Source organism: Protopterus annectens, chromosome 12.part0 (assembly GCF_019279795.1).
Source record: "Protopterus annectens isolate FY-2018-M chromosome 12.part0, PAN1.0, whole genome shotgun sequence".
NCBI classification, from domain to species: Eukaryota; Metazoa; Chordata; order Ceratodontiformes; family Protopteridae; genus Protopterus; species Protopterus annectens.
The window spans coordinates 1,388,015,135-1,388,040,336 of NC_056746.1; the positions used below are offsets into that span (position 1 = coordinate 1,388,015,135).

At 40.1% G+C, this 25,202-nt stretch overlaps 1 protein-coding gene across 1 annotated transcript in view; it reads left to right on the forward strand.

The window, feature by feature from the left end:
• Nucleotides 1–25,202, forward strand: part of EEF1A2 (eukaryotic translation elongation factor 1 alpha 2) — a 108,133-nt gene that overhangs the window by 51,131 nt on the left and 31,800 nt on the right. Inside the window, exons 3-4 of the mRNA XM_044090448.1 lie at nt 313–609; nt 21,685–21,835. Coding sequence (XP_043946383.1) covers nt 313–609; nt 21,685–21,835 — 448 coding nt within the window. The remainder of the gene's footprint in view (nt 1–312; nt 610–21,684; nt 21,836–25,202) is intronic.

Sequence of the window (25,202 nt, forward strand, 5' to 3'; positions counted from 1 at the left end):
GTTGCTCATGTGCTAGTTTCCTGAAACCATTCTAAATTTAGATGATTTATTGTACATAGTTGATGTTGTAAGTATGCTATCTAATATCTGCCACATTTGTTTTGCTTCTGTATATAAAACAGCAAATGGAGTAACTGCATCATATCTGCTTCTTGCAGGACTGTGTGCTTGACTTTGAAATGAAGGTTGCAGAGATCTAGATTGTAACAGCATTTCTGTGCCAAGAAAAGTTTAGGGATTTATGTTTCCATACTCAGCTCCTGTAGTAGAGTCTGCCCTCTGTTTTCTCACTAAGGTATTTTCCTTCTGCAGGCTGATTGTGCTGTGCTCATTGTGGCAGCTGGTGTAGGAGAGTTTGAGGCTGGTATCTCCAAAAACGGACAGACCCGAGAACATGCACTTCTGGCCTACACCTTGGGTGTCAAGCAGCTGATTGTTGGCATCAATAAAATGGACTCAACTGAGCCACCTTACAGTGAGAAGCGATATGATGAAATTGTCAAGGAGGTCAGTGCTTACATCAAGAAGATTGGCTACAACCCTGCCACAGTACCCTTCGTACCAATCTCTGGCTGGCATGGGGACAACATGTTGGAGCCTTCACCTAACGTAAGTTTGTGTTTTCAGTGAACTTCCTGCAATGTTTTATTAGGTACAGGCGTGTTCAGGTAACCCCAATATGCCTTAATATTAGTATGTGTCATTTATTGATTTATATCTGATTTCCCAGCATGCAGGTGGGTTTGTGGCTAACAGTGCTAATAATCCAGGCACATCACAGTTGTTATGTTTGAAAGCATTTAACTTGTCTCTTAATGTGTACAAGTATTATCTGTTACAGGCACTATAACAGACAACGTGTGCAGCTTCATGTGTATCGTTGGAGTGAAGGAGGCAATGTGATGTCATGGGTACATTGTTGGGCTACAAAGGCCTGGGTTTGAATCCCATCAGCTTCTACTCACACTCCAAGACCGTAGCAAGTTGCATAACACCCTTGTACTCTTGGAGTTTTCCTCTGAAAGGAATCAGAGTGTTCACGGGTAGTAGCTAGTTATAAAAAATGAAATGAATGACTAAATGAATCCTGGTTAACAGCTACCTAAATAGAAATAGATGGGTATTATATCTGCCTGTTGGAAGGCGAAAATCAGTTTATAGAACTGATTTAAGGATGAAGAAAATGTCACAGAGGAAGCACCAATGGATATTGCAGATAGAATTGAATACCTTTTTGGTCTTCAATCTGATAGGCTTAGCACAAGTTGTGGATTTAATCTGTAAGAGGCACAACTCTCAACTGTATCTCACTGTGAGAAACATTACGCTTTCTGAGTCTTAAATGTCCATGTCCCATGCCATTCCGTACTCAGAATTTGTCACACATTCACTGTTGAAATTTTTTATAGCAAATATCAATTCCAAGTAATACTGAATCATATTATTTCATTAAATTCATTGGTAGAAATTTTTTGTGAGTATGAATTAAAAATTTTTAACAATGCTGTGAGCTTCCTGGTTGAAACTGTTGGTAAGTTTTCACATTTCACCATTTTGTTCCACATTATGTGAGGCAGTTACACATTTTGGAAACAGAAAGTTGAGTGCCCTGAATGGAGCTATTTCCTCTCTCCCTGTCCTTTCTATGGGTCTGTATCATTTTAGCGAAGACGTACTTTGTCAAATCACTATTTGTCAAACCCAGTCTTCATCGAATGGCCATTTTATTGAAGTTTTATACAGGGAAAAACAACAGTTGGTCATCATTGGGAATGTGCCCTTTTCCCCACTGTAGTGCGATCTCAGAGATGGTATATTCAGTTTGGGGGCTGTGGGGGCAAAGCCCCCCCAGTTGGGTAGGTTTTACATTTTTAGAACTTAGTGATGGGCTCCAGGTTTGCCAGATGTTGCTTTTCCTTGTGAAAAAGTTTGATGAAGCGGACATTTGATGAATAGCAGTTTTGTCAATGTGGGTTCAATGAATAGCGATTCGATAAAGTAAGTATTCGCTGAAAAGGATATAGACCCCCTTCTATAGGAAAGAAGTCATGATGAACCAACAAGAGTATGTACGTCATGCAGGGAGAGTGGCTCAAGAGTGCAGGTTATGTATAGTGATCATTTGACACATTAGCAGCAAACATTAAAAATAGTTGATAGCCAGCCTTCCTATGGTGCTGTTTGGAATTGAGGACTTGACACAATCTACCTCACTTTGCACCATCTTAAAACAAGGGCAGCTTGTATAAGAGCTGGGCTTTGCTAGCTAAAACCAATCTTGGCCAGTCATGCCTCTTAGGCTAAGGGACAGTGAGTCAAAATATGTTTAAGTAATGACTGCAGACACGTATGAGATCTCAAATAAGACATCTAAAACAGCTGTGCAGTGTTGATATGCTCTCAGTATAACTAATATTTTGATGTTTTCACACTGAGATTCATATTAAAAATTTAGTGTGGAAGGAGTATGCATTTATCATACTGAGTCAAGAGAAGCTGAATTTCACTTGTAGAAAGGTAACAAACATACAATAAGCATTTATTAAATAGAGTAATACATATATATATATATAGAAATATTTGAAGAAGTAGTGGAGTCCTGTATATCATCTGGACTATGAAAAAATGTGGTGCTGTGCCCCCATAATACTTTTTTCATGTAAAAATAAGCATCTTATCCACCTTTAGGGTTCTAGTAGCCCAGCAGGCAGTGTTTGGTAATTTTGATTGTACACTCCATGCTTTGTGCTGAAGATACTGTTAGCATGATGCTTGCCTTCCCATAATTCAGTGCATGACTGGAACTGGGGCCAGCTCATTTATTGAATCTATTCACTCATTCGTTTATCCAGTCTTCAGTGTATAACAGCAGAGTGCTGAGAATTATATGGGCAGCAGGGTGATGTTGATACAGGGCGGGCTAAAGCATACCAGACATTTACTGGTTTGCCCAAGATACCTGACCACATCAGTAAGTGACATTGTTGTGTGTGCTTCATCTTTCAGCTGCCCTGTACACATACATTCCAACAGAATGTTTATTTTCATCAGTGGTTAGGGGACTACAACAAATGCCACCAGACAAAATATTCATGCATGGAAAACAGCTGCTAGCCTTGTATAGGGTATCACAGGAGCAACTGTAGCATTTCCTCTCTGTGTCCTCAACAAGAACACCACTATTATACATAACTACCTCAGTACACTGAATACAAGCTACTCCAGTGTCTGACAGCACCAGTTTGCTCTCTGTTGTATATGTGTGTGTGCCCGACCTTACTGTTGGTGGCCATTCGTGTAACATGCTTTTGCATGTACTTCTCTCCTGCTATACTTTGCGTTTGCTCTGCAGTCTGTGAACTTCTCCTGCCCACCTGTCCTGAATTACAGTTAGACAACACCTGGATGCCCCATGCTTATTTGAGAGTGCTAGTGGAGTGCCTGTTTTTTCAAACTGCCGCAGCATACCCTGCTCTCTTCTGGAATGTTCACGCATAGCCTAAGATCTGTTTTGCATGCCAAGGGATGCCCACTGCTAATTGTGACCTGCTTCTCTGTATGCTATTTTACATTTTGGGGATCCTGCTACTTCCAGCTTACCTGCATGGTTTCCTAGTGTGCTTTGGCTGCCTGTTTGTCTGTCTTCTGTTTTATTGTTACTGACATCTGCTGTGAGATACCTACTGCAGTACTCTGTACACCCTGTTGTGCCCACCTTTGGTAACCTGTTTCCCCTCCTTGGTGGCTGCAGTCTTCATGTTCTTGCCCACTCTGCAGATACATGCTGCTGTCCACCCAGTCTGTATGCTGTGGCAGAGCTGTGGATAGCTTAACTGCTATTGTTCATCAGTCTGATACCCGCTAAAATTGTCAGTTGAGCACCCCCCAAAAAAACACAAAAACTTGCTCACTATAAATGTAACAAATGGCTTGCTACAGTGACAATAAACACATGAAGCTCTTCACATCATCATTTCAATCATGACTGCAAACACAGTGCTGCTTCCCTGGCATCTGCCAGAAACATTTCCTAACACCTTTCACCCAGGGCAGCTGTGCCCTTCTCCCTACACTAGCTGTGCCTCTTTTCTGCTTTACTCACTGCTGACCATTTCTGTATTCTGTATGACAACAGTGAGCCTCTTTTCAGTTGTCGACACTGGAGTACTATGCCTTTTGCACCTTGAAGGGAAGAAATATTTATGTATTTGGTTGGTCCAAGTTGTCTGTCATGACAGTCTAGATTAGTGTAGCCTATTATCTGTACACAATGTCTTGTTTTAGAAGTAGTGAAGTCAATTGTTGCAGCAGACTGGCATTCTGTCCAGGACAGATTTGCTACCTTATACCTGTTAACTGCTGGAAAAGGTTATGGATCCAGTATAACCCTGAACAGGATAAAGTGGATCAGATGGTTCTGATAATCTCTAAGTAATGTAAACTATACTGACCTGCCAAAATATCAGATGCTTCACAGTTTCTGGAGGCTGTAAAGAAGGTACTGCAAAATAAACTACTAAAATGCAGCATGCTTTGACTATATGACACAATCCAGGCTTGTTAATAAATGAATTAATGCTCTAGTCCAATGCATAAAGCAAAGCAATTAAAGAAAATATAGATGTTGTAGTGACTTTTCTTCAACAACCCTCAAGTCTTATAAAAATCAGAAATATTGCTTGATACAACATACTGTTTTTTTTTTTGGGGGGGGGGGGGATGGCTTACTTGCATGTTGGACATCAACACATCATTTTTCCCTCCCTATGTCTTTCCAGACATCAAGAATAGCTGTTTCCTGTAATATCACACAATACAGGTCTGACCTACCTGAATAGTATTGCAGCATACATTTCCAGAGTCAAACCAGTTGGATTGTGATCATATTAAGCCCTCTGTGGGTATTGAACCAGGCCTCCTTCAGCCGTATTAATATCTTTTACTTGGCTTTACCATAAAACACCATTCAGACCTGTTAATGTGCATATTATTTTTTCTTTACTTTTATAGTTATCACAGAGATTTGGATTTCATATCAAATGTTTATTTCAAATTTTATAGTAAAGCACTGACAGTCAAAACTTTCTTGCATTGAAATCAGACTTAGCATGAGAAGAAGTAAGCTTCTCTTCCCTTGAAAACCACATTTTTTGAAAACACATCTGGCAACCCATTAAACTACAAGAGCTGTCTTGGTATTCATAGTCAAATATCATATAGTGAAACGCTAATTAAGGCCATGTAAAGGGTGCAGGATTTCACAAGACATAATCCATTTGCTAACTTGGACATTCCACAGGACCCAAATCTGTTTTCAGAGGCAACCCAGGAGCATTGCCTGGTGAAGTTACTTGGCCAGAGTCACATGGTACCGAAAAGAGTGAGAGAATCAAATCCTGTTTTATAGGAAGCAGTTCATTCATAGCTCATAGCCTTACCGATCATCAAGTACCAGACAACCTGCTGCAGCTCAGAGCCATGCATTTCACAACACATGCATTACACATACACACACACACACACACACACACACACACACACACACACACACACTCACTCATGCTCACTCACAGACAACCAGATAGTTACACACACGGATTCACTAGACAATCTCGAAATACTGAAATGTTGCATTTCAGTATTTCGAGACTGAATAGTTGAACACCCACATACCCAAACACCCAAAACAATGAATAGCACAATCATGACTATATATACACACACACACACACACACACACACACACACACACACACACACACACACACACACACACCTACCTAACTACACTAAAACCAAAAAAGCAACACACACACACACACACACACACACTTACACACACACACACCTACCCTATCTATAAGCAAGGGGGCAAGTCCCCCTGCACCCCCCTACTTATATATACTAACTCCGAGGTAGCTCCAAACACACAAACACACAAAAACACCAGTACACACACTCACACACACTAAAATCCCTAGCCAGTAAGCTTACACAAACACCACTTATCTGAAACTCATGATAAATCCACAAACTGCACCGCACGTCATGAGCACGAAACCACAATAGCAGATTCGACATTTCCGCATTCAACATAGTGCAGTTTTGCGTAACTGCACTTTCGAGTATTCAGTGTCGAAGAACTGAAGTTTGACATTTCAGTACTTCGAGATTCTCTAGTGTATCCACATACACACATACAAAGATATCCAGCTGGAATCATGTCCCTACACACACACACACACACACACACACACACACACACACACACACACACACACACACACACACACTTACTTGGACCATCAATTATAGCCAATTGTATGAGTACACTTCAGTTATCTGTCTGAAATCAAGTGAATTAATACATTTTTTAAAATAATAGCCCAGAAATGTATCTCAACTTACTGCTCTCAAAACCATTCTTTGCAACCCAGCACAATGCACCTCTGCCCTTTCATCTTCCATGTTCAGTAATCAGAGGCAAAAACCTACAGTAGGGAACAGATTTAAAATATTTCTCATATAGTTAGAACATTGCTAGAATAACAGGCTTTGCATTAGCAAGTACTTTCTGTAGAATGCAACATTTGAAACTCTTATGCTTATCATTATTTAGTGACTGCAGTCAACAGTTTGCCAGAGAACCTCACAGTTTACAAAGAACAGACCAAAATACATCTCAACTTCTTTGTTCAAGAATTCTGGACAAAGCCAAAAGTAAATGGAGTATAAATGCCTCAAAAGGGACACATTTTAAATATTATTTTATTTTATGTGTTTGTTGACTAAGCACTCTATTTTCAATCTAAAGCCCTGCACTTGCTCGTATAAGTAATCTCATAGGTAAAAACAAATAAACTTAAGTACTACATCCTCTTATACTCCTTTTAAGCATTTGCTCCCTATCAGTCCTTTCTGATCAGTCAATAAGTAGTTCCCTATATTATTCAGGCATGTCCAAAGGTCAGTTTCGAGTTTACTCTCCAGTCCAGCTGGTGAATCTGGGAATCTTGAGGCAATGTTACAACTGCCTTATGTATACAGACCACCCTCTTCTCCTCCCAACAAGCTCAAATATATGTGAGAGATGCAACTATATAGCCAAACTGGAGGCTAAGCTCTCTCAACCCAGTACTGGCACAGCCTGTCAGGAGGAGAAGGTAACCACACACACCACAAATCCAGTCTCACATAGACCTATCGCATCAGCAAACCAAACACATAAATGCACAAAAACATACTCGGAGGCTCTAAATAAAAATCTGCCTAAGCAGCAGAGACCTCCAAAGCAGACATCCAAGCAACCCCTACCATGAAACAATACCCACGTAGCACATAGCTCACAAAGTCAGTGTGCCACACAGTCACAGGCCTTAAGGCTAAACAACACACCTAATACACTTGTAATAGGTGACTCTATTGTCAGACACACTGACGTCCCACTCACCAGGCTGAACATGGAGAAGGTCACTGTAAGCTGCCTGTCGGGTGCCAGGATCCACCACATAACACAAGCACTCAGGTCACTCCAAAGCAAGTACAAATATGACTCCGTCATTGTCCATGCTGGTGTGAATGACCTGAAACGTACCTCCCTGGACTACATGAAAAAAGACGTAGAGGAGCTCTTTGATCATGTAGCCCAGGCCGGTATGACCCTGACCTTGAGTAGCATCTTACCCTCACCAAGAATGATGCCACAGTATAAAGACAAAATGATAAATTTTAACAATTGGCTAAAGTATTGGTGTCATTCAAAGGGGATCCAGTGTCTGTCAGCCTGAGATGACATGCTCGACAAGCCACGTTGCTTCGCTAGGGACGGCTTGCACCTGTCACCCCTGGGTTTTTGAATACTGGCAAAGGCTGTTGCCTCCCCCATAGTGCCTTTTTAGGCAAGGCTCAAAAGACAAATCCACCTCCATAGACAACACAAAGAAAAAAAAACTAAGGGTAATGCTGCTCAATGCCAGAAGTCTAAACCTCAAGATGCATGCACTCGAGACTCTCCTCAGTATGGAGAATATCGATATCTGTGCAGTAACAGAAACCTGGTTCAAGGCTCCCAAGAGCACCCCAGCACTAACAGGTTATACTTCATACCATGCTTTCTGGCCCCAAAACTCGGACCGAACCACAAAAGGAGGGGGAGTATCCATATTTATCAAAGCACCTCTAGGTTAGTGGCACTGCACGAAGCATCGGAGACCATCCATGTGCAACTAACAGTGGGCAAAACTGCCTTTCAGTTTGTAGCCTGCTACAGACCACCCTCCCAAACACAGGAACCTCACTCGGCTTTCCTGAGAACACTGGAGAATATGAAGGTCTCTCCAAACACGATTATATTGGGTGACTTCAACTACCCAAACATTGATTGGGAAAACTACTCAAGCCCAAACACCCTCGCCCAATGGTTCCTAGAATTTATAAACTCAAATGCTATGGAACAACTGGTCACCACTCCCACAAGAGGGGAAAAAATATTGGATCTGGTCATCACCAACATGGGGTATCTATGTTCCACACCAAAGGTATACCCCTCATTGGTAAGATCAGACCATAAACAAATCTCACTGGACATCCATATTCCATCCCCACCCCTAGCCAAGGAAACCACGGTGAAGGCCTTCTCAAAAGCAAACTTCACACTTCTCAAAACCGAGGTGGAATCCTTCAAAGCCCCGGGCTAGTGGAAAATATGGCCCAAAATGCAGAATCCTTTACAAAAGCATTCTATGGACACTTACAGGAATGCATGGAGCATGCTATCCCAAATAAAACCAAAACTCACTCCTCCAAAGGCAGGGGACCTGTCTGGTGGACCCTGGCCATAAATAAGCTATACAACAGAAGGAGAAAGCTACTACATGATAGAGCAAAATCCCAAAAAGGGAAGGCATCTCTGATCAGTACTAGCAAGAAACTACGATCCCTCATAAAATCATCTAAGGCCAGCTTCGAAAGAAAAATTGCACAAGACACTAAAGATAATCACAAGGCCTTCTTTGGTTATGTCAGAAACCTGGGAAGCAACTCCCAGATATGCTCTGAGTTAGTGCAAAATGACATAAAATACACTGAACCCACAGACATTGCCAACATCCTGGCAGAAAGGTTCAGTGTAAACCCCCCCCCCTTCCCCCCCAAAAGAACAAATGTCTATCCCAACAGAGTGTAGCCTTCCTGAGATCACAGATGCACAGGTGAGAGCTGCCCTCTCCAAAGCAAAAAACACAGCATCAGTGAGACCAGACGGTGTCCCGGGCTGCGTCTTACATGAGCTCCAATAAGAACTAAACCCTCATATAACATCACTGCTCAATCTCAGCCTTACTACAGGATATGTACCCAAGGAATGGCATACAGCAACAGTGGTCCCACTCCACAAAGGTGGCGCCACAACAGACCCTGGAAACTATCACCCTATAAGCCTGACTAGCCTGGTCTGCAAAGCTATGGAGCGTATCATCATGGAAATCATAAACAAAGACATTGGGAACCTCCAGACACTGGATCCTACCCAATTTGGCTTTGTTAAGGGCAGATCTTGCCTCTTGAATCTGGTTGATTTCTTTGAAACAGTTACCAAAGCCATAGATGAAGGGAAGGTAGTCCACACAGCCTACCTGGACCTCGCAAAAGCCTTCGACACAATACCCCACTTGGGCATCATAAATAAGCTCACCAGCTTAAGTATCAACCCCTATGTCACAAGATGGGTTGCAAACTGGCTCAGGGATAGAACCCACATGGTCAGAATAGCAGGTGCAATGTCAGACTCTAAACCAGTTACAAGTGGCATCCCACAAGGCTCAGTCTTGGGACCTCCCTTGTTTGGTATATATTTCTCCGAGGTACAGGCTATGACGGGTGGACTATGGCTGACCAAGTTCGCAGATGACTGCAAACTGGGTGCCATCATCGACTCTCCGGCTGACACAAGCATCCTCTAAAAGGGTCTCACAGAGATGGATAACTGGTGCCAGAGCCATGGCCTAAAGCTAAATGCCAAAAAGTGCATAGTCATCCCCTTTGGGAAAAACAAAGTGCCCACAAATTACCACATAGGTGGTAATCCATTAAGTACAGAAGAAGTAATTAGGGACTTGGGGACCCAAGTAGATAGCAATCTCTCCTTTGACAATCATGTTGCCAAAGTAGTTAGAAAGACCTTCTATATAGCCCACCTTATCACGAAAGGGTTCACATCTAGATCAAGAGAGGTCATTGTGCCCCACTTCTCATCACTTATCAGGCCCATAATTGAGTACAGTGCCCCGTTTGGGATGTACCTTACCCGACACCTGCAGCAACTGGAAAGACCCCAAAAGTATCTCACCAAGAGGATCAAGGGGCTCAAACATATGCCCTATGCAGCTCGGCTAAAGAAACTCCAGCTTTACTCAGTTGCGTACTGCCTACTCAGAGCTGATCTGTGTCTGATGTATAAAGCCATGTCCAACCCAGAATTAATGGACATGCTTCACCTCAGGAAATCCAAATCCCTTACAGCTACATGCTCCAGGGACTTGAACCTTAGCACAGAAGTAAATAGGACATGCTGAAGGGACAGATTCATATCCCAGAGGCTCCCCTCATTCTGGAACAAAATCCCAATCCATGTTAGGCAGAGCCCCTCACTGACCCTCTTCAAGAGAAATCTTGACGAGTGGATGGGAGATCATAAGTTTACCCCTGGGATCTCTTCTGTGTCCCTGCTTGACAGAGGTACAGTAAACTAACCTTAAAAGGGGTACCTTCTGTGACCTACTATACAGAGGCACAGTCAACTAATCTAAAAGGGTGGCGAAAGCCAAACACACTCTGGCTAGGCTTATAAATGCCCTAGGGAAGATAGCCTAGTATGAACCTATGAACCTATGAACCTATAAGTAATCTATACTGCAGATAGACCTTTTCACATGGAGGGATTCAGACCCTGCATTTTTGACAACAGGAAGCAATTCATTAACAGCTGAGATCCTGAAGTAACAAGCTGCTCTAATTCAATTAAAAAGTTAACAGAACAACAGGTGTTGCACGGAAGTGCATTTTTTTGAAAAATACCTATGAAACTGACCATTTACTCACAAGATAGCAATCCTCAGTGGTTTACCAGAAAAACAACTTTACAGTATAGGGCATAAATATGAGGCAAAATCAGATATGTTCTGCAAAAGGGGAGACAGACTCTTATCTAAGAGGTAAACTGCTATAATTCACTTAAAAAGTTAACAGAACAACAGGTTATATATAAGCATACATTTTCAGTAACAAGAACTATGAAAGTGGTATTACTGACTGACTATGATCCTTAGTGATTCACCAGGCTGAGAGGTCTGGCAGTTAGTGCAGATGACTAAGGCTTTCAACTCTTAATGAGCTGGTTTCTGAAATCAAGATGCCTGGGTTTGATTCTTCCTACCTCCATTTTCCTATTGTGTGACTCCGTGCAAGTCACTTAACTAGGCAGTGCTCCTGGGTTGCCCTAAAGTGGGTTTACCCGATTAACCTTATTTTCTGAGTGATAAGAACACACAGACCCACATGCGCACACTCACACACACACACACACACACACACACACACACACACACACACACACACACACACACACACACACACACACACACACAGATCAAGCAGTGAAAAAAGCAAAGCAAAAGCTGTTTAAAAGAAAGGCAGCTAACACTTTAATAATACATTTCCATCTGCCCTTACAGTTTATGTCCATTCCAAAATAATAGCTCACACAATTTTAATAATATTGCATTTTGTCTGCTCAGTGCATGCAGCTCACCTTCTAGTGCTGCACATATGTAAAAGTGTGTGCATTTGGGTTAAAGACAGCAAACACTGTGTCACTTAAAAAATGAAAAAAATAAAAACAACAGCTTAGGGTAACATGTACGCAGGCCTGAGCCCCACAGGAGTCAAGGGCTCAGACAGCTACCTCTGCCACTGAGAACAGACACTGTAATAATTTACAGATATTTGATTGTATAGAGTGTGGTAAACTGATTTATTAGTCATTGGTATGTTATAATCAGTGTCTTCTGCAGAGCTGTGATTCGCTCATCTAGTGCTTGGTGTTGGTCCCCAGTATCGCATCCCACCACTCTCAGCTCTTCAAATGAAGAGCCAAAAAAAACCCCAAGAAACAAAGGATTTCTGCCTTTGCTGTAGTAAGCAATCAGCTTTCTGCAACCAGATCCTCAGCCCCACCAACCCTCCATCATACCTCTCAATCTCTTAGAGCAAGAAACCTGGACAAAGAGATAAATAAAAGTGGGACAAAGGCCCCAAAATAAGAACAATTTTTAAATGTTGCTCTTACAAACTTAGAAAGTTGATAGAATAACAGGTTTTGCATTAGCATGAATTTTCTGAAGGGTATGAAGTCTGAAACTCAATTGTCTGTCATTATTTTCTAAATTTAGTCTTTAATAATTTGCCACTAATTTGCCAGAAAATGACAATTTTATGAAAAACAGACTAGAAATATGAGACAAAAGTCAGGACATTCTGCGAAAATCTGTACAGTTGAGAGGTATGCTGCCAGATCTTCAAACGATGAGCAAAAATAAATAAATAAATAACTAAATAACTAAATAAATAAATAGATGGAAAAAAAGACTTCATTTTTTAAACTAAATTAAAGTTTACTACATCTTAAAATGCATGAATTGCTGAAGTGCCTTTCTATACCAGCATTCAGAAATGCCAGTACAGAAAAAAGAATACAGGAACTCCACTTCTCAAATCACACCACCGTAACACTTTGTGCCCTAGGATGGTTGTCCTCTTTGCCCCACCCTCCCTATCCCATATTGCCTACCAAAATGTTACTAGAAATAAAAGTCAGATTGGCACAGCCATAAAGCAGGCATACATTTTGGGGCAGTTTAAAAACAGATATTTTAGACAGTAGGACAGTATTCAGTTTTTTTTTTTGGTGGCATAATCTTTATGTGTTGATAAAGATTATGGATGCTTTTCCATTATTGGGGCAACAAACCCTTTGAGAAATGCATGCCAATGTAAAAGTTGCCAATAATATCAACTTATGAATGTTATAACAGCCAGATTTAAAAACTGGCCCTATTTTTTTACCTTTGTCCAGATTTTGTGCGCTAAAAGATTGAGAGCCATGAATGCCACAAAACAAAAAAAGTAGTTTATGCAATACTATATCATGGATAAATAAATAAAGAAAAACCTCATAATTGATGAAGGAACCACAGAGGAAATAAAATTGAAGTTTCACAAACGACCACAAAGGTTCCAAGCACAGCAGACACAATAGTACTTTATTCAGAAAACTTGAAATGGTAAGTGCTTTCACGGATCTCAACTCCGCTTCATCAGACCATACTAAATAGAACACCACAACTGATGACTATTTAAAGAATAAAACAGCCAATCAGGTTAAAGTCTAAAAGAGGGTAATCAGCCCATTGTAAGTGTTGTACAATATATGGTACTGATATAAACTTGCATAGTCCTCACTTTGTGGTCGTTTGTGAATACTATAGCATGCCGCACAATCCTCTGCTCTACCAACCAAATCTATTCACAACTCCTCCCCAAGACCATCCTCAAAAACTGGTATCGGCTCAGTCAACAGAACAAATTAAATGTGGTTTCTGTAAGCTGCCACAGTACGACACCTTTCACAACTAGAAAAGCAGGATTTGACTGTCCCATCTACTTAGTCATAGGGGAGTGACAGCAGGGTGAAGCAGAGAGTTTCTAAGGATACAATTTACGTCCATCCTATGCGCTAAAATTGTATCACAGCTTTGTATTAAAAATGGGTGTAATCATAACACTGACAACAAGATGTGCCAGTTGGAGGAACAAATGCATTTTCAAGAAGAAAACAAACAACTTGATGCAACCATTACAGAAAAAAAAACATAGAAAAGAAGAAAGTAACATTTCTACATTACCCACCGAACAGATTTTACTGCAATAAATATACCTCTCAAGCGTATCTCATTTTAATCCTTAGAGACAATGGTCCCTTGGTGTTCCACAATGGCCTGTTACACGTACATTGTTAAGGATTGTTTTAAAAAACAATACCCGTGGTAAATAATAGTTAAATCATATTAATTCATCCAGTCTTATACAACACATGTTAACCACACTATCAGCTTCTTAGCTGAAGTGCTCATTAGACCTGTTGCCCTGATAATGGAAAAGTACCAGGTTATGATTACTAAAAGAACTACCTGTGACACTACAGCCCTACCCCACCATAATGAGCTTTGGTGTACTGTTCCATTTCAAACCTCATTGACTACTGTTTTCTAACATTTTGTTTATGCTTACTACTGTGTTACTTACTTACACTTCACTTCCTTTATTTTATTAAACAACTACCACCAAATTATTAACACTTCCAAGTGAGGGCAAGTGGTCTTGGTCCTCTGCGTTTCCTGTAACCCACTGTTTGTTATCTTTTACATATCACACACAAATAAACAAGCAGTCATTCGCATGTGTAGCACCACTGGCTGAATATACGGGAGCCAGTTACCAGAGAGCTAGTTCCTAAAGGAGCAGAGCATGAGATAGTGTCCGTCTTCCTAAAAGGGTAAAAATGGGGATGGGGTTCTCTAAAATCATAAAACCAAGAGGAGGCTTCTGTTTACTCATCAGTGAGTGAAAGCCACCTATTTTCAGAACCAGGACTAAACCAAAAGACATGGGTAAAACTCAAGCTTCCAAAAACATTGCATTGTGTCTTTTTTCCACATACAGCTGCAGTGGTTGACTTTTATAGTCACTTCCTCTTAGGATGCTGAATTTCTTTCCTATGAACATTAATGACTGCTGTAAATTCACAGCTTTCTCACACTATGATATAACCTAGAGATTCTGCATCTTTGTAATCACTTCATGTTATATCAGCACCTCTGAGGGATTCTGCATCTTTATAACAACGTTATATTATTATATAAGCTTCCCTGAGAGATTCTGCTTCTTTGTAACCACTTCATCTTATATCCGCTCTTCTGAGGGATTCTGCATCTTTGTAACAACTTCATGTTATATCATTATATCAGTTTGTCTGAGAGATTCTGCTTCTTTGTAATAACTTCATGTTATATCATTATATCAGTTTGTCTGAGAGATTCTGCTTCTTTGTAATAACTTCATGTTATATCATTATATCAGTTCATCTGAGAGATTCTTCTTCTTTGTAATAACTTCATGTTATATCATTATATTAGTTCCTCTCAGGGATTCTGCTTCTTTGTAACCACTTCATCTCATATCAGCTCTTCTGAGGGATTCTGCATCTTTGTAACAACTTCATGTTGTATCAGTGCCTCTGAGGAACTCCTACTTATTTGTAACCATTTCATCTTATATTAGTGCCTCTGTTTTCCACTGATTTCACATTATGAACAAGTGCTTATGCATGTTAATATGCCACACTGTCATTATAACACCTGTTGAATTCTTACAAGGCAGCTTCAAGTATTATAGCAAAAAATCAGTCATTGTTTAACAAGCCTTATTTATTCATTTTATATTTAACTGGATACAGTACTGATCCACAAAGACCTTTTTTCAGACTCAGCCTGGCAGCACTTGTTGATGACAGACTTCTTCTGTCAAATAGCAGGCAAACGGAAGCTTAGGGTATCAAACCCTGGACTATAAAGACCAGCTAATCAACATCTCGCAGACATTATCATCTGCACTAGCTACTAGACTTACCAGAGAATTGCCCAGTTAGCTGAAGCGGTCACTGCTAGTCATCTCTTTCAACATTGGTGTATTTAAGCAACTAGACTGTGGACGACTGATAACCTTACCTCTTATCCAAGAAACCACTTTTCTAAATTCTTAAAAATGGAATTAATTAAAATTGGAAAACCACTAGCTGTTGGTACAGATGCAGTCAGCTGAACTGTAAATATACCTCTAATAATTCCTGTAGAGGAAAGTGTCCAAGTCAAGCAACTAAAATGCAAGCTGTTAATCAAATCTCCTTATTTTTGCAAAAAAGATTCATGGAAAAATGGAGACTAATATGGCAGTTATGTAAGAAGAGCATCTTCACCTAAGCCTGTTTCTATCCGGAGACAAAACTAAGATAAAATCAACTTTTAACAAACTGTCTTCTGTCATCTTTAGTGAATTCATGCATATGGCTTACAAGTGGCAAATTATGAACAAACGAGTTTATCAAAAATATTCTGTCAGTTAGTAGTTAATGTCTCCCTTTGTAAAGTAGTTATTTTTATAATTGTGGAGATTTGGCTTAAACCACTCACCACAGATGTTGAGATTGTCACTAAAAATAAAAAAAGAGTACATAAAGCAGCACTGAACACAATAAATAATGCTGCATGCTTGCTTCGTTCTGCAGTCTCCTCATTAAAACTGTTGACACTCATTTCAGAAAAGTTTTCAGAGTAGGGTGTACACTTCCTGACTCACCTCCTAAATGAGTGCAGGGTTTACCTTCATATGTGTATATTGCACAAGGGTGAACAACAATTGCCCAAAAGGCACTTTGCAAAGTTTGCAAATTCCGAACGGAAAAAGGTTCGAATGTGCAATGAGCGAATGCACAGTGACATTCGCTCATTGCACATTCGACAATTTGGGGCAGATTGCACTATAGTGGGGATCGGAAAATGGTCCCTTTCCCCACTGTAGTGTGATCTCGGAGTTAGAATATTAAGGTGGGGGTGCTTTTCGATTTGCTGATTTTCGAACATTTCATACTGTCGCTGTTTTCATTTTCGTGGTTCTGATTCACTCATATGAGCAATCGTACCACTGTGTTTCGTTGTTATAAAGGTAAACCTGAGTGCAGATTACCTTTTAATAGTGTTTCCCACTAAGAAGCAATGTCACACACAGCCTTTCTTCTCCTCTTGTTTCAGCTAATTAACAGTCGTTTCATTCTTTTCCACACTTTAATTGAGCAATGTTGCTCTGCGATAACAAAAACATGGGGCCTGCATGCAAGTTTAACTCCGAACAACATGGCACTACCCCTGTATTGACTGACTTTTACTTCCCTTACAACATGTCTGCACACAGAATCATATTACGAACGTCTTCCTCTGGCAGTCTAATCAGTTCCCATAGAAATGCAACTTAAACTGCATTAAAACAGAAGGATGGATTGATGTACTGTGTACTTGCTTTTTGACAATGACAGAGTAAGCAAAAGCAGCGCAGCAACATGAAATTCATGCATGTGCAGTAAAAGCTGTGATGTGAGAGTTCCTATATTTTTTAACTGTTTTGTATTTTTTTTTAATTTAAATAAAAAAAAAAACACACACACACACACACATATATATATATATATATATATATATATATATATATATTAATAAAAGAAATGAAGGGGTTATAGTCCAGTAACATTAGCAGTCATGGTTGCTCTGTAGTTTGATTAGGTGACATGCTGTGATAATTTACTGGAGTAACAACTATCTGGCTTTGTAGGAATTATAGCTTCCATAGGAATAAAAGTGACAGTACAATTTTATGCAGACAGATATGTGTACGTAGTACTTTTGTCTCTAACTAGATGTGGACTAGTGAAACATGAAATGATGCTGAAGTATAATACTGTATTAAAAGTGTGAGGTGAATGTAGGAATTATTTAATGGTGTTTACTTAGTTTGCAGGATTGGTGAAGAGCAAAGTTGAGCAAAAGGAGTGACAGTGGAGTAAAGAATATTTGAAAGAAGCTTAGAAGGTAGTAGAGATGGGAATAATTAATAGCTGTAGGAGGGTTTGGAAGATGAGAAGTGGAAGGAAGTGAGGAGAGATAGGATAGTGAGCGTAGTGAAAGAACGATTGTGATTCCTGGAAGGTGATAAACAATAACATCCAAAACAATAAAGGTTTGTGTCTAGAAGTTGGTGACAACCCAGCTTATAAGGGAAGTAGACACAGTTCTCCAAGTCAGTGGCGTGTACCTTTCCTGGAATTCAGAAGGGCTTAGCACAATGACAGCTTTATGTTGGAAGCTGTCCACATTTTGGTAAGCCTTTCCAGTTCTTAGACCAGTCTGCCACTAAGATGTTCCCTTCATGGGCTCTTTAGCAAAGAAAGCAGTTTTGTTGACAAAATTGCACCATTCTGGAGGAGTGACTAATGCTAATTAGCCATGCGGTCTCCCTCAACACTTTTTGTGGGTTTGTTTGTAGGGGCAAGAATGAGGCTAAATGAATGTGTGGATGTGTATGTCAGTCTGTTTGTCTGGACGGTAGCAATAAGATAGGTAGGTAGGGGATGCTGAGACTTGATGTATTTGTATGTATCTGCCTGAGTGGGCACAGTACAGAAGGGAGGGGTTGCTGAGTTGTATGCAAAACATGAGTGAGTAGGAGATAGGGCTGCCACCTTTTCAAATGGCCAAAGTGGGACATTTTTGGTACAAACATCAGATTTTACAGGCCGACACATACCCACGGTCAGTACAAAGGATAGAACTTAACTTTTTTTCCTAAATAAAAGCCTATTCTTGTAGCATTTTAGTTGCTTATTCTGTTTCTTATAACATTTAGGTATTTTAGATACAGAATAACTGGTTTATGCAACTGTTACATAAAATACAGGAAATAATTTTGTCCTAAAATCTCAGGACATTTGCCATTTTTACAATTTTTTGTCAGGACACAACTGCCCAAAGAGGGATTGTCCCTCGCAAAGTAGGACAGGTGGTAACCCTAGTAGGAGCCATTGTGAGGGGACCTGTTTGTAGATAAATGGATATGGGTGCATATGATAATAAGCCAGTGAAGAAGACAGTGAGAGTAGTAAGCAAACCAACGATGATTAATCCAGAAGCAAACACTCACAAGGTACTGAAATGATAATGTCTGGGAGTGTTTATTTGTTGGCTGTCTGAGTGTGCATGTGTGTGCATGTGAGTGTGTGTCAGAAAATGTCTTTGCTAACAGAGTCCATGAACTGCTAGTGAGAACACTAGTGTGGTTAGTTCTGACGGCACAGTGATTGATTCAGAGACATGGTAAAGAGCCATTAATCAGATGTTTCTCTGTATAGCTATACCATGTCTCTGAATCAGAAGTTGTGGTTGTTTTAATAATTGACCAACCTACATTGGGCAGTTAGTAATGATGGTAAGAAATTCTCTGTATCCTGGGGCTAGACTATAGCAGAATCTTTCACTCAGTCCTACACAGGTAGCTTATCAACAAAGATGAAGGCTTTATGGGTAGAAAGGAAAATGGTTAGAAAATGACTGAAGGAAGAATGTAGAATGTGTATGTAAAGGGAACATTGACGTTTGATGAAGTACTGCCAGAACAAACCCTTGCAAAGATTATAAGAGGCAGTGAGGACAGGACTAGCTTGTGTGTGAATGGTACAGAAATAGAGGCAGAGCCGGGTGACAGTGGGCCCAGGCTTAAGAAGGGGGGGATCTTATAAACATGACAGACAGACAGATGGTAGCTAAAGTTCAGCATGAATGATTATAACATTTTTCAATAAGGCTTCAGCAACCCAGTGATTGAAGACAGGATAAAGATGGTGCCACTAGTGAGACAGAGCGGGAGCAAGATCTGGGAATGATGTAACCGCAGAGTTGAACCACCAAGCGCAGTCTGACAATATGCCTGCCAAAGTCAGCAGGTTATTCAGCTGTATCTTTAAGAGAAAAGTTAAAGGGTATTGAGCTTATTTTTCTAATCTGCAGTTTTCTGATCAGACCGCTGCTGGCCTGTTATGTGCTCTGGAGTCTGTTGTAGAAAGAAAAAAAGGTGGAAAAAAATTCACTGGTCTACAGGAAGGTTTTTGAGATTGATAAAAGGGATGGGTGGCAAAGACTGGGATAGTTAAGACTCTTTTCCCATGGAACAAGGGAAGAAAAGGGAAGATATGATAGAGGCCTACAAGAGGTTCTGTTTTTTTTTTTTGGGGGGGTTGGGCTACTGACAAGGTAATTATGATCTAGTCACTGAATCAGCCTTGTGAACTCTAAGAATTTCTGAATCTATGAAAAAACAATAACATTGAAGTGAATGAAAATGAAGCTAAAGAGAATGGTAGTGTAAGAGATACCATGAACTTCAGATTTAGAAGACTAAATTCTGTCTAAAAAGTGGAATAAGCTAATATATTAGATGGCAAAGAACAGGATAGCTGACTCCTTTAAATTGAGGCAGGTTGTATGTGAAATGGGGAAGAAAGATGTGTGAGGTCAGCTGCAGGCTAAATAGGCCATCTGTTTTTTTTCATCACACAGATATGTATGTATAAATGTATGTACATGCATATATATGTATGTATGTATGTACGTATGTATGGCTGTGTGTTTGACACAAGGCTGTTGAATGGACCTGGTCTCATTGTCCACCCTTGCACCACACCACTATATAAACGTTTCTCTGTTGATTGAAGTCCTCTAGCCATTTTTTTCTGACATTTCCTTCTCAGTTTATTGTCTAGTTATAAACCTAACCTGTTCTTCCATATGCACCAACTTTACCACCGGTCTCTAGTGGAAGTCTATATACAGTATTTCCATTAGATTTCATGATTCTGCCATGCTTTAAGTTCAGTTGCAGAACTACATAGGGGCAAAGTAAAACTATATGTATAAAAACAATCTATATATCTTATATATATATATATATATATATAAATATATATATATATATATATATATATATATATATATATATATATATATATATATATATATATATATATATATATATATATATATATATATATATATATATATATATATATATATATATATATATATATATATATATATATATATATATATATATATATATATATATATATATATATATGTATGTATACACGGGTCCCCTTCATTTGATCAAACTTTCAAATGTTCGACACTCATATGGCCAACACCATATGACCGAACATTTGAAAGGCTGACAAATGGTAGCGGAGATTCCGCTACAGTGCAGAACTGGGAGAATCCCCTTTCCTGCACTGTAGTGTGATCTCGGAGTGAGAATATTTAAGTAGCGGAGGTTGTGGGGGGCAGGGGGGCAAGCCCCCCTGCCCAACACTGTTTACAGTAGTTTGCACTACCATTTCAGGTTGTCGGCATTTCAAACTGTCGGCCATATGGTGTCGGCCATATGGTTGTTGACATTTTCAAATGTTGGCAATCTGAAGTAGACCCATATACACATATATAAATATACATATATATATATATATATATATATATATATATATATATATGTGTGTGTGTGTGTGTGTGTGTGTATATATATATATATATATATATATATATATATATATATATATATATATATATATATGTATATATATTGCAATGGGACAAGCGTTTCTCCCTGAAGTCACCTCCCACACATGCACATGCACCTCTAAAAATAACACAGCTGATAAAGTACAAAGCTGCACCAATTCCAAAGGTCACATTGCTTTGGTGTCATAACACCATTGCTTACTGTATGGCTATAGCTGAATGACAGACTCAGATAATTGAATTACCTTCATGTTTTAGCACATTATTGCACACTAAGTCTATTATGTTTGATTTTATGAAAACAGTAGTATCACGTTTATTTTTTGCATTGCCTGGCACTGTGCTGTCAGTTTATCAACTGTTCTTTCCCACTTTCATTTTGTTTCCTCCCTTTCTGTAGATGCCCTGGTTTAAAGGCTGGAAGGTAGAACGCAAGGAAGGCAATGCCAGTGGAGTTTCCCTGTTAGAAGCCCTAGACACCATCTTACCTCCCACCCGTCCCACAGACAAACCCCTTCGCCTGCCTCTTCAGGATGTCTACAAGATTGGAGGTAAGTTTAGGAACTCCCTTTTATTTGTAATGGTCATATCTGTGTGGAAACATTTGTGCAGAACATGGAAGTATTAGAAGAGAAGCGTTTACAAAATATGCTGTACCTCCTTTGGCCCTTTTGTTTTTTAAGACGGTCCTTGCAGTTTGTGTTGTTAAAGCCTCCCCACATGAAACCCAAGTACTGAGGCATTTGTAGGTTCCTTCATTTGTAAGGACATTAAATGCTGGATGCATGTGATTGACCACTGTCCGTTCAGCCTCAGTATGTATGTCTGTTCGTTATGCTGAATGCATGTGATTAACCACTGTCCAGTCAGCCTCAGTATGTATGTCTGTTCGTTATGCTGAATGCATGTGATTGACCACTGTCCAGTCAGCCTCAGTATGTATGTCTGTTCGTTATGCTGAATGCATGTGATTAACCACTGTCCGTTCAGCCTCAGTATGTATGTCTGTTCGTTATGCTGAATGCATGTGATTAACCACTGTCCAGTCAGCCTCAGTATGTATGTCTGTTCGTTATGCTGAATGCATGTGATTGACCACTGTCCAGTCAGCCTCAGTATGTATGTCTGTTCGTTATGCTGAATGCATGTGATTGACCACTGTCCAGTCAGCCTCAGTATGTATGTCTGTTCGTTATGCTGGATGCATGTGATTGACCACTGTCCGTTCAGCCTCAGTATGTATGTCTGTTCGTTATGCTGAATGCATGTGATTGACCACTGTCCAGTCAGCCTCAGTATGTATGTCTGTTCATTATTTTTCAGTTCAGATTAAGCCACCTAATGTGCTAACAGCTGAGACCCAACCTCTTACAAGCCTGTAATCTGCATTCTTCTTATCTGACATTTTGATGGATGAGGGTGTAAGTGGTGCAGCCCCCTTTACATATGTGTGCTTCTGTGTATATACATGTATGTATGCAGATTCTTGTTATTTTTATCACACATTCTGAATGCTGAGTCACAAGACACCAACTTGCAACTCTGAGATCACACTATGGTAGGGAAAGGACCAAGTCCCCAATCCCCACTGTACTGTCAGTTTTTCATTTATCCCGATATGTCGACATTCCCTACATTGATATTTAGTTTTCATCATTTTGTCTGTCTCCTGATATTTACATCTTTTGAGATATTAACATAACCTGGTTGTGTGCAAGCGTGTGTGCTGTGTGTGCTGTGTGTGCCTGTGTGTGCTTGTTTGTGTGTATGTACAGCCATAATTGTTCCTTACCTGACATCACACATTTCCATCTGCACTTTTTGTCTACTCCTTTCAGTTTCCTGGTCTTTATACAATGTTTTATAGACACATACATGATAGGGTTTATGCAATACAGTTTTAAGATGTGGAGCTTAGCAAATGACTTATCACAGGCTAAACTAATAATAAAAGCAGAGAAAGCAGTCTGTATAATGTAGTACTGTAACAGCTCCAATGCAAGACTTCTGTAGCTTTCTGACTTGTCGAAAGCACTTCACGTATTCTGAAAGTAGCTTTTAGAGCTGCGACACACGATTTTAACTTCTTCTTTCGTCTTTTTCCCGGTTAGGGGTCGCCACAGCGGATCACCTGTCCGCTCATGATTGGCAGTGGAGTTTTACAGTGTCGAGTTGCCAGCCCGGCACCCAACCTTCCACAGAAGGTACACACATGCACACCCTCACACCTAGGGCTAATTTAGAGTGTCCAATCCACCTACAGCATGTCATCGGGATGTGGGAAGAAACCGGAGCACCCGGAGGAAACCCACGCGACCACAGGGAGGACATGCAGACTCTGCACAGAACGCACCCCAGCTGAGGATTGAACCAGAGAACCTCTTGCTGTGAGGCGGCAAAGCTAACCGCTGCACCACCATGGCCACCCTGCGAGACACGATTTTAACAAAGAAGTAAATACTATAATAAATAATCAGATGGAGCTTTAAATATTTTCTCTTTTGTATGCAGACTTTTGTATCGCAGCCGACAGATTGTCAGACCCAGTAGTTACTAAATAGCTCACCCTGAAATGCTTTTGCATTATTGTCCTAAAGGTCACAAAACTAATGATGTCATAAAGGAACAGTGGTTACATTTGCAGGTGCCAAGCAGATAAGCCTAGCCACATCACCTGATCCAAAAGCAGATGTGTGGGATAGTCTCACACACACACACAGACACACACACACTTGCATGTATGTGCATATGTGCACACACACACACACACACACACACACACACACACACACACACACACTTGCATGTATGTGCATACGCGCACACACACACACACACACACACACACACACACACACACACACACACACACACACTATTTTAAACAAGCGTATGACTACCCATTGTACACTAAAACCATTTATACACAATTAATCAACAACAAATTAAAAACAAAATTAAGTGAAAACAATCATATAATATGCTGAGTGAAAACTCACCTTCTGACAAGACACTCAGAGTAACACATCTGCTTAATATCTTACCAATTACTACAGCTTCAGTCATCAGGAATGTCTTACTTTGACATTTTAAATAAAAAAATTATATTTTATATAAAGTGCCCTTTTTACTTGTCTGAAACTTGACCCCTTTTTAAGCACAACCTGGATAAATGGATTGGCAGTCTAAGGACAGCACCAGTGTGGCCCCTTTAGTCCATATGAAAAGGGGCAAATCCTAAGTCGGAGCCTAGAATTAATTCATATCTTGGCAAATTGGTGGGATCACTGGTTAGACTACAAATGTTCCACTGCATCGTAGCCTAGTATGAAGCAATTACTTTTTTAGTTTGCCTGCAGTAGCAGTTACAGCATACAGGTGGCACTAACTGTTGCTGAATGTAAGTGGCTCTACAGCACCACCTGTATATTAGACTTGACAATGCATGCAGCAAATGCAAAACACCATCTTCACCACCAGTCTCTAGTGGAAGTCCATATACACCTTTTCCATTAGATTTCGCCATTCTGCCGTGGTTTAAGTTCAGTTGCAGAACTACAAAGGGGCAAAATAAAACAAGGCTGCATGCCTTGTAAACTCCAGCTTATCAGTGTGGGCTACGAGGGGACATTGGGGCGTAACTTTTGACTGCTGCCCAATCTCCTTGCGGCCTGAAGTACAGAACCGCATATGTATGGTGGAACAGGTACTATGAACTTTTAGTCTGTATACCAGCCAGTTTGTGTAGTGCAGGTGTGCACATATTGATAGAGCTTTTCCTCCATCAGATTTGCTTGCTGAAAATAAGGAACAACATGATTGCTTTGAGAAAAGTTCTAAGTTTAATAATGTTGTGAGCATGAGTCCAGCAGGTCGAGAGCATTTACAGATGCCAGAAAGAGGTATACATGTAGAAAA